This window comes from Mobula birostris, chromosome 16 (genome assembly GCF_030028105.1).
Source record: "Mobula birostris isolate sMobBir1 chromosome 16, sMobBir1.hap1, whole genome shotgun sequence".
Lineage (NCBI taxonomy): Eukaryota > Metazoa > Chordata > Chondrichthyes > Myliobatiformes > Myliobatidae > Mobula > Mobula birostris.
This window is the reverse complement of record NC_092385.1, coordinates 64,602,940-64,618,827: the sequence shown is the minus strand read 5'-3', so window position 1 is coordinate 64,618,827 and position 15,888 is coordinate 64,602,940. Positions and strand designations below refer to the sequence as shown.

The 15,888-nt window shown below is 47.7% G+C and overlaps 1 protein-coding gene across 3 annotated transcripts in view; it reads left to right on the top strand.

Moving 5' to 3' along the window:
• The window catches only part of plxnd1 (plexin D1), a 159,467-nt gene that overhangs the window by 12,784 nt on the left and 130,795 nt on the right, over positions 1 to 15,888 (top strand). For all 3 annotated transcript variants that reach the window (XM_072280756.1, XM_072280757.1, XM_072280755.1), the window contains exons 2-3: positions 12,201 to 12,377; positions 15,118 to 15,237. In XM_072280756.1, the coding sequence (XP_072136857.1) occupies positions 12,201 to 12,377; positions 15,118 to 15,237 (297 nt within the window). The remainder of the gene's footprint in view (positions 1 to 12,200; positions 12,378 to 15,117; positions 15,238 to 15,888) is intronic.

Genomic DNA, 15,888 nt, shown 5'->3' with positions numbered 1-15,888 from the left:
GACTAACTGAAGGAAGAACAGATGTACTGCTCTCACTCCATCCTCCCGCCACCCCACTAGGAATAGGGTTCCCCTGGTCCTCACCTACCACCCCACCAGCCTCCGGGTCCAACATATTATTCTCCGTAACTTCCGCCACCTCCCACGGGATCCTGCCACTAAGCACATCTTTCCCTCCCCCCTCTCTCTGCATTCCGCAGAGATCGCTCCCTACGCGACTCCCTTGTCCATTCGTCCCCCCCCATCCCTCCCCACTGATCTCCCTCCTGGCACTTATCCGTGTAAGCGGAACAAGTGCTACACATGCCCTTACACTTCCTCCCTTACCACCATTCAGGGCCCCAGACAGTCCTTCCAGGTGAGGCAACACTTCACCTGTGAGTCACCTGGGGTGATATACTGTGTCCGGTGCTCCCGATATGGCCTTTTATATATTGGCGAGACCTGACGCAGGCTGGGAGACCGCTTTGCTGAACACCTACGCTCTGTCCGCCAGAGAAAGCAGGATCTCCCAGTGGCCACACATTTTAATTCCACATCCCATTCCCATTCTGACATGTCTATCCACGGCCTCCTCTACTGTAAAGATGAAGCCACACTCAGGTTGGAGGAACAACACCTTATATTCCGTCTGGGTAGCCTCCAACCTGATGGCATGAACATCGACTTCTCTAACTTCCGCTAATGCCCCACCTCCCCCTCGTACCCCATCTGTTACTTATTTTTATACACACATTCTTTCTCTCACTCTCCTTTTTCTCCCTCTGTCTCTCTGAATATACCCCTTGCCCATCCTCTGGGTTCCCCCCCCTCGTCTTTCTTCCCGGACCTCCTGTCCCATGATCCTCTTGTATCCCTTTTGCCTATCACCTGTCCAGCTCTTGGCTCCATCCCTCCCCCTCCTGTCTTCTCCTATCATTTTGGATCTCCCCCTCCCCCTCCAACTTTCAAATCCCTTACTCACTCTTCCTTCAGTTAGTCCTGACGAAGGGTCTCGGCCTGAAACGTCAACTGCACCTCTTCCTAGAGATGTTGCCTGGCCTGCTGCGTTCACCAGCAACTTTTATGTGTGTTGCTTGAATTTCCAGCATCTGCAGAATTCCTGTTGTTTTCTCTCTGCAGGCTCTTTGTATCCTCAACACTACCCGCTTCTCCAACTATCTTTGTATCATGGGCAAATCTAGCCACAAATCCATTAATACCATAGACCAAATCATTGACATATGTCGTGAAAAGCAGAGGTCCCAACACCAACCCCTGTGGAATTCCACTGGTAACTGGCAGCCAGCCAGAATAGGATCCCTTTATTCCCACTCTCTGTTTTCTGCCGACCAGCCAATGCTCCATCCATGCTAGCAACTTCCCTGTAATTCCATGGGCTTTTATCTTGCTTAGCAGCCTCATGTGCAACACCTTGTCAAAGGTCTTCTGAAAATCCAAGTATACCACATCTACTACATCTCCTTTGTCTACCCTGCTTGTACAAATGTAATTTCCTCAAAGAATTGCAGTAGTTTTGTCAAGCAGGATTTTCTTTTCAGGAAACCAGGCTGCATTTGGCCTATCTTGTCATGTGCCTCCAGGTACTCTGTAACCTCATCCCTAAGAATCAATTCCAACAACTTCCCGTGAGAGTGATCCCAGGAATGAAATGGTTAATGTGTGAGGAGCATTTGATGGCTAGTGGCCTGTTCTTGCTGGAGTTTAGAAGAATACCTACTGAATATTGAAAGGCCTAGATGTGGATGCTTCCAATAGTGGGAGAGTCTAGGACCAGAGGGCGTAGCCTCAGAATACAAGGACATCCTTTTTGAACAGAGATGAGGAGGAATTTCTTTAGCCAGGGGTTGGTGAATCTATGTAATTAATTGCCACAGTTAACTGTGGAGGCCAAGTCAGTGGAGATTGATAGGTTCTTGATTACTAAGGGCATCAAAGGTTACAGGGAGGAGGCAGGAGAATGGGATTGTAAGGGATATTAAATCAGCCATGATCAAATGGTTGAGCATTCTTGATGGACTGAATGGCCTTATTCTGCTTCCATGTCTATTGGTCTGTGGTCTAACATAATGAGGAGAGAGTGATTTGATTGGGATTGATAGAGTTCTAGGGGTAGGGGATGGGGAGAGGAGGTTCAGAACAGAGCAACTAAAGCCATGGAAAGTGAAGTAAAATTAGGCTGGTATCGAAACGGGTTCTGGGTAGTGGAATAGGAGCAGTGACTATGACCTATCTAAATGCTATATCCCCCTCTCTCCCTTTATGCCTTTGTCCCCTTGATGCCTTAGTGAATAGAAATCTATTCATTTCTTAAATATATTCAGCAACAGGTCCTCTACAGCCTTCTGAGGAAGAGTTCACCACATCTGAGCGAAGACATTTCTCCTCATTTCAGTTCTATATGGATTCCTTTATCTTGAAACCATGACCCTTAACTCAGACCCCTTACCCTTTCCTGAACATCTTTGCTGCATTCAGCATATCTGGTCCTGTTAGAATTTAGTATGTTTTATTATTATTCACTGCTCATTCTTCCAACTCTAGTGAATACCAGACCAATGGACTTAATCTGTCCACATATGACACTACTGGCATCCCAGAAATCAGTCCAGTGAAACTTCAACGCACTCTCCCTAACACAAGTGGATTCTTTTCTTCATAAGGAGGCCAAACTGACAGTCTATCCTGTAAGCGTGGTTTTACCAGTGCCTTATATATTTGTGGCAAGATGTTGTGTACCTGAAGTCAAAACAACTTGCCATAATAGTCAGCATACTAATGCTTCTTAAATTCCTTTTTGCACTTTTCTCCATCTATCACCATTCAAATAATGAGCAACAGATAAAATGTTGGAGAAACTCAGTGAGACAGTCAACATCTATGAAAAAAGGACTGGTGAAGACAAGTTGAGACACAAGGTGCTGGAACCTGGAGCAACACACGAAGGAATTGGGGAGCCCGAGACTTGTAGTCACAGCCATGTGCCCTTCACTACGTATTGTGTTCTGTGAGTTCTTTTGGCTCTTTTGTGTGTTGCTCCAGATTCCAGTAATCTGTCTCTATTTTGCTGTTCCACTGCAAAGTCCCTTCGAGGAATGCCTATCTTGAAGAAGTTTTTCTCTTCTCTTCGACAGGAGTTCCATGAGATCCTCTCTCACTGCTCTCCCTTTGTGATCTTTGCTGCCCTCCATCTCCTCGATCATATACTCACCTAGACTCACTACCACAGTCATGGGTTTTTCCTGTGCACTTGTCTCCAACATAATCTTATGCTCCATCTCCAATTGGATCCCAGTGCCATGAACATCTACCTGTCCCCTCCTCTCCCTTTTTTGCAGAAATCACTCCCTTGTCCACTTGTTCCTCCCCGCTGACACCCTCTAGGCATTTATCCCTGCAATCGTGCTAAGTGTTACACTTGCCCCTACATGTCCTCCCTCACCACCGTTCAGGGCCCTAAGTAGTCCTTCCATTTGCATGTGAATCCATTGGCATTTTTTATTCAATCTGGTGCTCATTGGTGAGACCCGACACAGAATGGAGGATTGCTTTGTTGAAGACTTTTGCTCCATCCAGTATACTAGCAATGATCTCCCGGTGGCCAGCCCATTCCCACACCAACATATCTGTTCACTGCTGCCTTCACTACTGAGTCAAAGCTAGGTGCTGATTAAAGGACAACACCTTATGCTATGTCTTTGTAGTCTCCAACCTGATTGCACGAACATTGATCCCTCTAACTCGATAACCATCCCTCTCTATACTATTCCTTTCTTTTCATGACCCCATCACCCATCTCTTTCCTCTCCCCTCCATCTGTCTACCTCCCACTGGTTCCCCTTCCCACCCCTTTCCCTTTATTCCATGCCCACTGTCACCTCCTATGAAATTCCATCTTGTTCGGCCCTTTGTTATTTCAAGCTATCACCTCCCAGTTTCTGACATCATAGCCACTCTCGTTCCTTCCTCACCTGGATTCACTTATCACCTGCCACCTGCTGCTCCACTTATTCTCCCCCCCCCCCACCTTTCTCTACGAGCTTCTCTCTTTTTTCCAGTCCAGATGAAAGGTCTTGGCCTGAAACAGCAATTGTTCATTTCTCTCCACAAATGTTGCTAATGAGTTCCTCCAGTGCATTGGAGGTGAAGACAGATGTAGACTCCATACAGTCTAAAACTGATTAATTTATGATGGATTGTAAGAAAACACATTAGAACAAAAAACAAAGCAGAATAAGCCATTTTCCCTCAAGTCTGTCCCACCATTCAATATGATTATGGCTGCTCTGGCCCAGACCTCATCTCCTCTTCTGTGCCGTTTCCCTACAAGCCTCAATTCCTTGATCGTTCAAGCACTTATCTTCTCCCCAATGTGACTGTATCCTTATTAAATCAGAAAACCAGAACTGCATTACTCCATGTGCAGCCTCAATTGTACCTGTTGGAATTCTAACAATGTTTCCCAATTTCTAAACTTTAATCCTTTTGTATTAAAGGGCAATGTGTAATTTGTGTCCCTGATAGACTACCATTGTACCTGCCTGCTAACTTTTTCCTATTTATAACTAGGTTACATGGTTGACACAACATTCTGAGCCGAAGGGCCTGTAATGTGCTGTAGATTTCTATGTTCTATGCTTTTGCAATGTGTAAATTTTCCCCACTTAAGATAATGTGATAGCCCATATTCAGTCTATGCTAACACAGGTTCAATTGGCTGAAAAGATCAAATGTAATGTGGGGAAAACTGGGTTTAGGGTACTGAACTTGGATGAACGGTCATATAACATAGTGGAATTGGTTTGACATTGCTACCCCTGCTGACGTCTACAGTATATTACTTTATCTATTCTCAACCAGAACATCAAAAATTCTAGTAGTTTTATCCAACATGATTTCTCATTCATAGCTGCCTAATCCTGTTAGTTTCTCAGTCTTGCTATTTCCTTAAAGATGAATGCTTGCATTTTCAGTTACACTGCCATCAAGTTAACTTGTCGATAGTTCCTACTTTTTCATCGAAACACTCAGTGCAGAAGCAGGCCTTTCGGCCCACCTTATCCAAGCTGTCTGTGATGCCTATCTACACTAATCCCATTTCCCTGCTCCAGGCTTTTATCCATCTGCCTTTAAAATTATAATCATGTCATTCCATATCATCACCACCCTCTGTATGAAAATCTTACCCCTCAGGTCCCTTTAAGTTTCTTTCCTATTGTCTGTGCTCTCTTAGTTCTCGACCATCCCAAAATGGTTCTGACTATAGGTCAGCCCTCAGCCTTGTATATTCTAATGGGACTAAATCCAGCCTATCCGATCTCTTACAACTGTAGTTCTTAATTCTAATCAACATTCTGGAGAATCTCTTCTGCATTCCCTCTGTTGTTACCACATCCTTCCTGTAGTTTTGTGACCAGAACTCTGCACAATAATACTGCCTGATCAATGTTGAATGCAAGTGCAGCATGACTTCCCATTCTAATGGCCAGACTATGAGAACAAGTTACCCTATCCACCTTTCTTGCCACTTTGAGGGAATACAGCAATTCCCTTTGGGTCCCGCTCACTGATTTTTCTTTCTCTTCTTGATTACACTCAGTCATTTTCACAGTGTTGGAGGATCAAGAACAAAAGGGTTTAGGTTTAACTTAAGAGGGAAGAGGCTTAAAAGGAACAAGAGGAGCAACAGTTTTACAGAGTGTGGTATGTCTATGGAATGAGCTTCCAGAGGAAGTGGCTAAAACTTTTAAAGTCAGTAAGACAGGTACATCAATAGGAAAGGTTGAGAGGGATTTGGACCAAATGCAGACAAATGAGACTAACATCGATAAGCATCTTGGTCATTGTGAAGCAGTTGGAGTGAAAGGTCATTTTCTATGCTGTCTGATTCAATGACCAACTGAATTCCTCCCCCATCTGGTTGCATCTGCCTTTCATCTCCCCCGAGTAATTTCCATTATCACTTTCCTTACCTATCAGATTCCAGCACTTGAAGCCTTTGTGACCCTAGTTATCTCCCTCCAGACTCCATCTTCCCACTCTCCTTCCCTCATGTTTCCATCTTCCCTCTCCCCTACCCATGTCTGCCTTTTTCCCTTCCCCCTGTCTCTACCTGCCCTCTCTCCTTCCCCCTGTCTCTACCTGCCCTCTCTCCTTCCCCCTGTCTCTACCTGCCCTCTCTCCTTCCCCCATCTCTACCTGCCCTCTCTCCTTCCCCTGTCTCTACCTGCCCTCTCTCCTTCCCCCGTCTCTACCTGCCCTCTCCCCTTCCCCCGTCTCTACCTGCCCTCTCCCCTTCCCCCGTCTCTACCTGCCCTCTCCCCTTCCCCCATCTCTACCTGCCCTCTCCCCTTCCCCCCCGTCTCTACTGCCCTCTCCCCTTCCCCCGTCTCTACCTGCCCTCTCCCCTTCCCCCGTCTCCACCTGCCCTCTCCCCTTCCCCGTCTCTACCTGCCCTCTCCCCTTCCCCGTCTCTACCTGCCCTCTCCCCTTCCCCCGTCTCTACCTGCCCTCTCCCCTTCCCCTGTCTCTACCTGCCCTCTCCCCTGCCCCCATGAATCTACCTGCCCTCTCCCCTGCCCCCATCTCTACCTGCCCTCTTCCCTCCCCCGTCTCTACTTGCCCTCTCTCCTGCCCCATGAATCTACCTGCCCTCTCCCCTTCCCCCATGTCTCTATCTCCCCTCTCCCCTTCCCCCATGTTTTGTGCAGACAGCTTCCTCTCTCTTTCTAACAATGTTCAGTGCAGACGGCTTCTGCATTGTACAGTACAGGTTTCCCCCGCCATCCGAAGGTAGAGCGTTCCTATGAAACGGTTCGTAAGCCGAAATGTCATAAAGCAAAGAAGCAATTACCATTTATTTATATGGGAAAATTTTGTGAGCATTCGCAGACCCAAAAATAACCTGTCAAATCATGCCACATAACACCTCACATAAAACCTAAAATAACAGTAACATATAGTAAAAGCAGGAATGATATGATAAATACACAGCCTATATAAAGTAGAAATACTTTTCCACAATCATTGCCGCACTGTTCCCTGTACCGAAAATCTCACGCAAGCGCCGTCGGCAGAAAATCTCACACAAGTGCTGTTGGCAAAAACACGGCGCAAGTGCTCTCCAGTAACCTTTAAGCTATGAAGCTGCCAAATCTACCAAATAACATGTAAAAATACACAGCCGATATAAAGTAGAAATAATGTATGTACAGTGTAGTATCACTTACTGGAATTGGTTCAGCGCTGAGCACACTGATAATGGTGTGTTAGGCTGAGTCGTTGCAGGTTGGGTGGTGCAGTGGCCCCCACCCTCCAGGCCGCCGAGCGATACATTGCCGCGAGGCATGCAGGGGTACAGCGGTAGCCGGGAGGCACGTAGCACATCTTTAAGAAAAAAGCCGAAATAAACATGCTAATTAATTAGGTGCCGCCCGGTACGTAATTGTCAGCCCAGATCAGTGCCGATTTCCGAGTTGTGTCGTCTCTGATCTGGGCGGACAATTACGTGTTGGTGGCACCTAATTAATTAGCATGTTTATTTCGGCTTTTTTCTTAAAGATGTGCTGTGTGCCTCCCGACTACCGTTGCATTCCCTGCGAATTGGTATCTGTCCGTGGCTTGGGGGTTGGGGTGGTGGGACACCGGGGTGTCATCTTGTCATCGTCTGTTTCCATTAGGGCAGGCAGGTCATCTTCTATCTCTGCCCGCCTCAATGTCGAAGGTTGAGGTTCGTCGTCTGCTGTGGCTGATGTGGAAGGCTTGCTTGACTGCTGAGCTTCGCCCATTTTTCTATCATACAGTTCTTTGTAAGGACTCAAACCATCCTGCAAATATCCCCTAAACCAACGTACCCTTTCAAAATTAAAGTCGTACTTTATCATTACTCATTCGGTTTCGATTGTTATCCTTTTTTCTTCCAATTGCATCAGCTCTTCATCTATCAGATCTTGGTCATGGGATGCCAAAACCTCTTCAACATCATCTTCGTCAGCTTCCACAAGCCAAACTCACTTTGTCCTTACTTCGTTCACCACGATCAGGACGCTTAATTATGTCTAGTTTTACACTAAGTGTAACACTCTTATGAGCTCTTTTAGGCTTTTCCGATACCATAGAACTCATCTTGCAAACGACTGCTCACAGGCATGTGTTTAAGCAATGCCGGCGAGATTGCAGTTCTGAATCCGGGGCAGAGTGGCTGCCTTTTATTGCACGCTGCTTTTTTTTTTGTAACGGTGAAAACACCTTCTGAAAGCGAAAACAGGGTACTAATGTAGGTCTTTCGTAACAGTGAGGTTTCGTAAAGCGAACGTTCGAAAAGCGGGGACACCTGTATCACACAGAGAAGAAGCTGTCACTGTGCAACACTGTTCAGTGCAGATAGCTGCTGTGTTATACAGTATCACACAGACAAGAAGCTGTCTGCACTGGGCTGTGTAAGGCGGTGAGAGGGTTTCTGCACAAAACAGCATTACAGAGCAGACAAGTGAATGCAGACAGCTTCCTCTCTCGGAGAAACGCTGTTCAATCGTGTGAGCATTTCCTCTGTGTGACACTGTTGAGCACAGACAGCTTCCTCTCTCTGTGTAACACAGTTCTGTGCAGACAGTTTCCTCTGTGTAACACAGTACAGTGCAGTTTCCTCTCTCTCTGTAACACTGTTCAGTGAAGACAACTTCGTCTGTCCAAGATTCTCTGTTCAGTGCAGACAGCTTCCCCTCTCTCTCTCTAACACTGTTCAGTGCAGTTTCCTGTCTCTCTGTAACACTGTTCAGTGAAGACAGCTTCGTCTGTCCAAGATTCTCTGTTCAGTGCAGACAGGTTCCCCTCTCTATGTAACACTGTTTAGTGCAGACAACTTCCTCTGTCTGTCTGTGACATCAGTGCAGACTGATTCCTCTCTGTATAATGCTCTTAAATGTAGACAGCTTGCAGAATGTTGGTCTGGCTATCCTTTCATAGGTGTTGATTCTTTCTTTAACCTTTGTCTACATTGCAAGCTTGCTTGAGAAGCCTTCAGCTTCTGAATAATGTTCCCAGTGCTCAGCATTCACTTTGTGCCTCTTCGCATACTAGCTAAGCACTTATGAGAGAATGGGTAGTTAGGCGTCTCATCATATAAGACTGCATCCAGGGTTGGAGATGTGTGGGTGTGTCTGTGTACATTAGAATGAATGTGCTGAGTCTAAGCACTGTGACCCATTGCTATGATGCATGTGGCTGCTCCATGCTTGGTGAGTTAGGAATGAGGGTGAGACACTACTTTCAGACGAGGTTCTAGTATTTACTAGAACCCTTGGATGTTATGGACACCTATTTTCACAGTAATAAACTTTAGAGAGTGGCCCAGATACCATCTTGAGTTCCGTTACCCAGGACACACTCACATGAATTGGCAACTGTTTGAAAGTGGAAAGATCATGGTAACAAATAATGTCATCAGGTCATGCAGTTGTAAATGAAGGTGGCCACCTTAGATAAGTGTGGGCTCTGGGTCGGATGTGGGTCTTTGTTTCAACAGCCTGATGTGAGTGTGTGGCACCTAGAGGGTTGTGTGCACCTCATTCTAGGGGTGAGTGTGTCTAAGGATGTGGGGATAGGGGTATGCCAGAAGGTGTGGGTGTGTCTAGGGATGTGTCTGTATCTTGGGAAATGGGTGTGGTGGTGTGTGTGGGCATATGGGTGGGAATATGATTGGATGTGTGTTTGGAGATGTGGGTGTGTGAGTGTGTCTGGGGATGTGTGTGTGTGGGTGAGGATGTATGTGTGGGGATGTGGGTGTGTACGGTGTGTCTGGGGATGTGGTTGTGCATGAGGATGTATGTGTGTCTGGGGATGTGTGTGTGGGTGAGGATGTATGTTTGTCTGGGGATGTGGGGGTGAGTGTGTCTGGTAATGTGGGGGTGGGTGAGGATCTATGCGTGTCTGGGGATGTGGGTGTGTACATGTGTCTGAGGATGTGGGGGTGGGTGAGGATGTATATGTGTCTGGGGATGTGTGTGTGTGGGTGAGGATGTATGTTTGGGGATGTGGGTGTGTAAGTGTGTCTGGGGATGTGTGTGTGGGTGGGGATGTGTGTGTGGGTGAGGATGTATGTGTGTCTGGGGATGTGGGTGTGTGGGTGAGGATGTATGTGTGTCTGGGGGGGGGTGTGTGTGTGGATGAGGATGTGTGTGTCTGGGGATGTGGGTGAGAATGTGTGTGTCTGGAGATGTGGGTGTGTGAGTGTGTCTGGGGATGTGTGTGTAGGTGAGGATGTATGTGTGTCTGGGGATGTGGGTGTGTACGGTGTGTCTGGGGATGTGGGGGTGGGTGAGGATGTGTGTTTGTCTGGGGATGTGTGTGTGGGTGAGGATGTATGTGTGTCAGTGTGTCTGGGGATGTCAGGTCGGTGAGGATGTAAGTGTGTCTGGGGATGTGGGTGTGTAAGTGTGTCTGGGGATGTGTGTGTGAGTGTGTCTGGGGATGTGTGTGGGTGGGTGAGGATGTGTGTGTCTGGAGATGTGGGTGTGTAAGTGTGTCTGGTGATGTGTGTGTGGGTGAGGATGCATGTGTGTAAGTGTGTCTGGGGATGTGTGTGTGGGTGAGGATGTATGTTTGCCTGGGGATGTGGGTGTGTAAGTGTGTCTGGGGATGTGTGTGTGGGTGAGGATGTATGTGTGTCATTGTGTCTGGGGATGTCGGGTCGGTGAGGATGTATATGTGTCTGGGGATGTGGGGGTGGGTGAGGATGTATGTGTCTGGGGATGTGGGTGTAAGTGTGTCTGGGGATGTGTGTGTGAGTGTGTCTGGGGATGTGTGTGGGTGCGTGAGGATGTGTGTGTCTGGAGATGTGGGTGTAAGTGTGTCTGGGGATGTGTGTGTGGGTGAGGATGCATGTGTGTAAGTGTGTCTGGGGATGTGTGTGGGGGAGGATGTATGTGTGTAAGTGTGTCTGGGGATGTGTGTGTGTGGATGAGGATGTATGTTTGCCTGGGGATGTGGATGTGTAAATGTGTCTGGGGATGTGTGTGTGGGTGAGGATGTATGTGTGTCTGGGGATGTGGGTGTGTGGGTGTGTCTGGGGATGTGTGTGGGTGAGGATGTATATTTGTCTGGGGATGTGGGTGTGTAAGTGTGTCTGGGGATGTGTGTGTCTGGGTATGTAGGTGTGTAAGTGTGTCTGGGGATGTGTGTGTGTGGGTGAGGATGTAAGTGTGTCTGGGGATGTGTGTGGGTGGGGTGAGGTTGTATGTGTGTCTGGGGATGTGGCCCCTGGGGATGGGGTGTGTGGGTGTGCTGTGTATCTGGAGTGGGTGTGTGTGTGTGTGTGTGTGGTTGAGGTTGTATGTGTGTCTGGGGATGTGGGTGTGTGTGTGGGTGAGGATGTATGTGTGTCTGGGAATGTGTGTGTGTGTGGGTGAGGATGTGTGTGTGTGTGGGTGAGGATGTATGTGTATGTAGGTGAGGACATATGTGTGTCTTGGGATGTGTGTGTGTGGGTGAGGATATGTGTGTCTGGGGATGTGGGTGAGAATGTGTGTCTGGGATGTGGGTGTGTGAGTGTGTCTGGTGATGTGGGGGTGGGTGAGGATGTATGTGTGTCTGGGGATGTGTGTGTGGGTGAGGATGTATGTGTCTGGGGATGTGTGTGGGTGAGGATGTATGTGTCTGGGGATGTGGGTGTTCTAAGTGTGTCTGGGGATGTGTGTGGGTGGGTGAGGATGTAAGTGTGTCTGGGGATGTGGGTGCGTAAGTGTGTCTGGGGTGGGTGTGTGTGTAGGTGAGGATGTATGTGTGTATGTGTGGGTGAGGATATGTGTGTCTGGGGATGTGGGTGAGAATGTGTGTGTCTGGGGATGTGGGTGTGTGAGTGTGTCTGGTGATGTGGGGGTGGGTGAGGATGTATGTGTGTCTGGGGATGTGGGTGTGTACAGTGTGTCTGGGGATGTGTGTGGGTGAGGATGTATGTGTGTCTGGGGATGTGGGTGTGTACGGTGTGTCTGGGGATGTGGGGGTGGGTGAGGATGTATGTGTGTCTGGGGATGTGTGTGTGTGGGTGAGGATGTATGTGTCTGGGGATTGTGGGTGGGTGAGGATGTATGTGTGTTTGGGGATGGGGTGTGTGGGTGTGCTGTGTATCTGGGGTGGGTGTGTATGTGGGGATGCTATGGCTGAGGGACAGAATTGGTGAACTAACTGTTTTCCTCTGTTTACAGCTTCACGCGAAACAGCTGGATTGTGGGGCTGCCCATCTACAGCACCCTCTGGCCATCAGGGACCCACTGAAAGCTGTCCCCAGACTGGAGAAGGAAGGTTTGACTGCAGTGGCTGTGTCAAATCTGAATAACTACACAGTGGTGTTCCTAGGCACAGCCAATGGCCGTCTACTGAAGGTTGGTCACTGTCACTCGTGCCCTGTCTTCTTGGCCTCTCTGCTGTCCTCAGTAGATAACACCGACTTCCGTCATTTACTGAGATTGCAACTATGCTGGTTGCCCTCTTTCCCACTTTTATGGTAGACAGTCAGTGTGTCAGCAGCACTGACCACCCTCCCCCTCCCCCCCATACTTCCTCAATGCCCACAGATGCTGAGCATATGATTGAGGTTGCAGTGGTTGCTAAACCCAGAGACAGCCCTGGAGCCAGATTACTTGGCACTATGTGGATAGCTGTGTGTGTAATGGCAGGACTAGCCCTCCAGGTCCAGTGCTGGGTGTAGGTCCTGGTTTCAGTGTACTGATTGTAAGCGTTAAAGCTTATACCGTGGTGGGACAACTACAGTGTGCTACGTTGTTGGAAGATCTGCCTGATGGTTTAGATGTGAAACCGAGGCTTGCCTACCCTCATTTGAGGCAGTTTATCCTCTTATTGTCTTATGAAGATAGGTTGAGTGAGCTAGGGCTTTTCTCTTTTGTGCAAAGAAGGGTGATAGGTGATTTGATAGATGACATACAAGATGATAAGAGGCATAGAAGGAGTGATTAGCCAGAGACTTTTTCCAGAGAAGAAATGGGGGAATAACAGACCAACACACACAAAATGCTGTTAGTCTCTTGTACTATCTCTTCTTTGAGTTAGTCCTGACAAAGGGTCTCAGCCCGAAACATCGACTGTACCTCTTCCTATAGATGCTGCTTGGCCTGCTGAGTTCTACCAGCATTTTGTGTGTGTTGTTTGAACTTCCAGCATCTGCAGATTTTTTCATGTTTGGGGAATATCAGAGGTAAGTTTTTTTTTTATACAAGGTGTGGTGGTAGAGACAGATACATTAGCGATATTTAAGAAACCCTTAAATATGCACAAGGATAAATGAAAAATGGAGCACAATAGGAGGGAAGAGATCTTAGAATAGGTTTAAAAAGTTGGTGCAACACACATCAAAGTTGCTGGTGAACGCAGCAGGCCAGGCAGCATCTCTGGGAAGAGGCACAGTCGACGTTTCAGGCCGAGACCCTTCGTCAGGACTAACTGAAAGAAGAGCTAGTAAGAGATTTGAAAGTGGGAGGGGGAGGGGGAGATCCAAAATGATAGGAGAAGACAGGAGGGGGAGGGATAGAGCCAAGAGCTGGACGGTTGATTGGCAAAAGGGATATGAGAGGATCATGGGACAGGAGGCCCAGGGAGAAAGACAAGGGGGAGGGGGGAAAAACCCAGAGGATGGGCAAGGGGTATAGTGAGAGGGATAGAGGGAGAAAAAGGAGAGAGAGAGCCTCAGATCCCACCATCAGCTCCTGGGCCCTCAGAGGCTCCATCTTCCTCTCACCTCAACCCTCTCCTCTGTACTGACACCCCCAGCCTCTCCCCTCCCCCATCTGATCCCAGCTCTCATCCATGCCGGGTCTTTATCATCCCCTCTGACCTTCAACTGTCTGAGGCAGAACGCTCTGTCCTCAGTAAGGGTCTCACCTTTGTCCCCCTTCGCCTACACCTCAGCGAGTTCCGCATTCGCCATGACGCGGAACTCTTCTTCCGCCGTCTCTGTGCCTACTTCTTTGGCAAGGACTCTTTCACCCCCACTGATGACCCCTTCTCCCATCTTCAACCCTCGTTCTCTTCATGGACACCCCACTCTGGTCTTCTGCCTACTTTTCTCTCTCTCTCCTTTTTCTCCCTCTGTCCCTCTCATTATACCCCTTGCTCATCCTCTGGGTTTTTCCCCCCTCCCCCTTTTCTTTCTCCCTGGGCCTCTTGTCCCATGATCTTCTCATATCCCTTTTGCCAACCACCTGTCCAGCTCTTGGCTCCATCCCTCCCTCTCCTGTCTTCTCCTATAATTTTGGATCTCCCCCTCCCCCTCCCACTTTCAAATCTCTTATTCTTTCAGTTCGTCCTGACGAAGGGTCTCGGTCTGAAACGTCGACTGTACCGCTTCCTAGAGATGCTGCCTGGCCTGCTGCGTTCACCAGCAACTTTGATATGTGTTGCTTGAATTTCCAGCATCTGCAGAATTCTTCGTGTTTACGTTTTTAAAAAGTTGGTACAGCATTGTGGGCTGAAGGGCCAGCTCCATGCTGTAGTGTTCTGTTTCGCATGTTCTATGTAAAGTATCCTATGGACTTATTTGGAGAGGAATATGTGAGTTGAAAGCTGTGTCTTGGTCAATAGTCATCCTTTAATTAAGCTTTAAAAGCAGATTCTCTGATTATTATCCCATAACACTTTGGAGTACACACGTGTCTGCAGAGTTCCCCATAGCAGTAACAACACTTTAGGAATACCTCGGTCACAGTGATGCACCTGGGGACCTTCAACTAAATGCACGTTACTGAAGTTTTCATCATAACACTTGTACCATGAGGCATTGCCTGTCTCACCTTGGCACTACTGGACTCACACTGAAACTGGTGGGAACTCAGTAGCACAGTGAGACTTGGGCACATCCAGGAAGGATCAGCCTTGGTTTACACCAGTGCAAGTAGAGCCAGGGACACACCAGCATCGCTGGGAGATATGTCCAATATCCAGAGCTCAAAATGGCTATGAAAGCAGGCGAGTGCCCCAAAGCAACTTTTCAATCTGCATGGATATGGTAGACACCATGCTTTGTGTTTCCTGTTGCACTGGGATGGCAGGGGCTGGGCAGAAGCAGATAAGTGCTCGTGCCCACCTGATGTTTGGACTCCACTCTTCCAGATGAACCTGCAGAACTCGAAGATAGAGGTTCTTCCAGTGGCCCCAGGGGAAGCAGTCCATCACATCATGCACTTTGACCCTGAGGACGAGAACTATTTGTATGTGACGACTACTTACCAGGTGAGTGAATATTTAAAGTCTACCTCTACCTGTGTGGTAAAACCAACCAAAATGCTCTAATTATTTTAAGTTGTTGCTAAAAGAGGAAGGAGGGTTCACGTGCATTGCATTCATAACTGCAGGTGTTGTTTTCTGGCCATATCAGAATCACTGGCTGATACAAAGGTCAGTATTTGCTAGTTGGCAATAGCTGGCTGGGTTAGTGTCACTGATGTCACTAACAATGCATTTGGAAAATAAGGTGATGAATAACCAACAGCCATTTACCAGCCTGGGAGCAATCAATGAGTGGTTGGTCTTTCCCAGTTTCTGGTCCTGGGAACAAGTTGTTCTCACCTAACAGGCTTAATTTATCTGTGCACTTTAACTACTATGTAAATATTGAATGGCCAGTCACAAAAAAACTCAACAGTTAATAGTTTCAAAGTTAATTGAACCCACCAATCATACTGCAACCAGCAGTGTTGAGTAATTTGCATTGGTATTTACCAAGCAGAAGAAATTGGAAGTTAGTGAAAACCGATTACGCATTCCTAATATGCTGGGGCATTTTGAGATTGAGGAGGAGGTAGTGCTAGGTCTTCTGAAAACATCCATGTAGGGAAGTCCCCAAGTCTTGATGATATATATTCCAGAATATTGAAAGGAGCA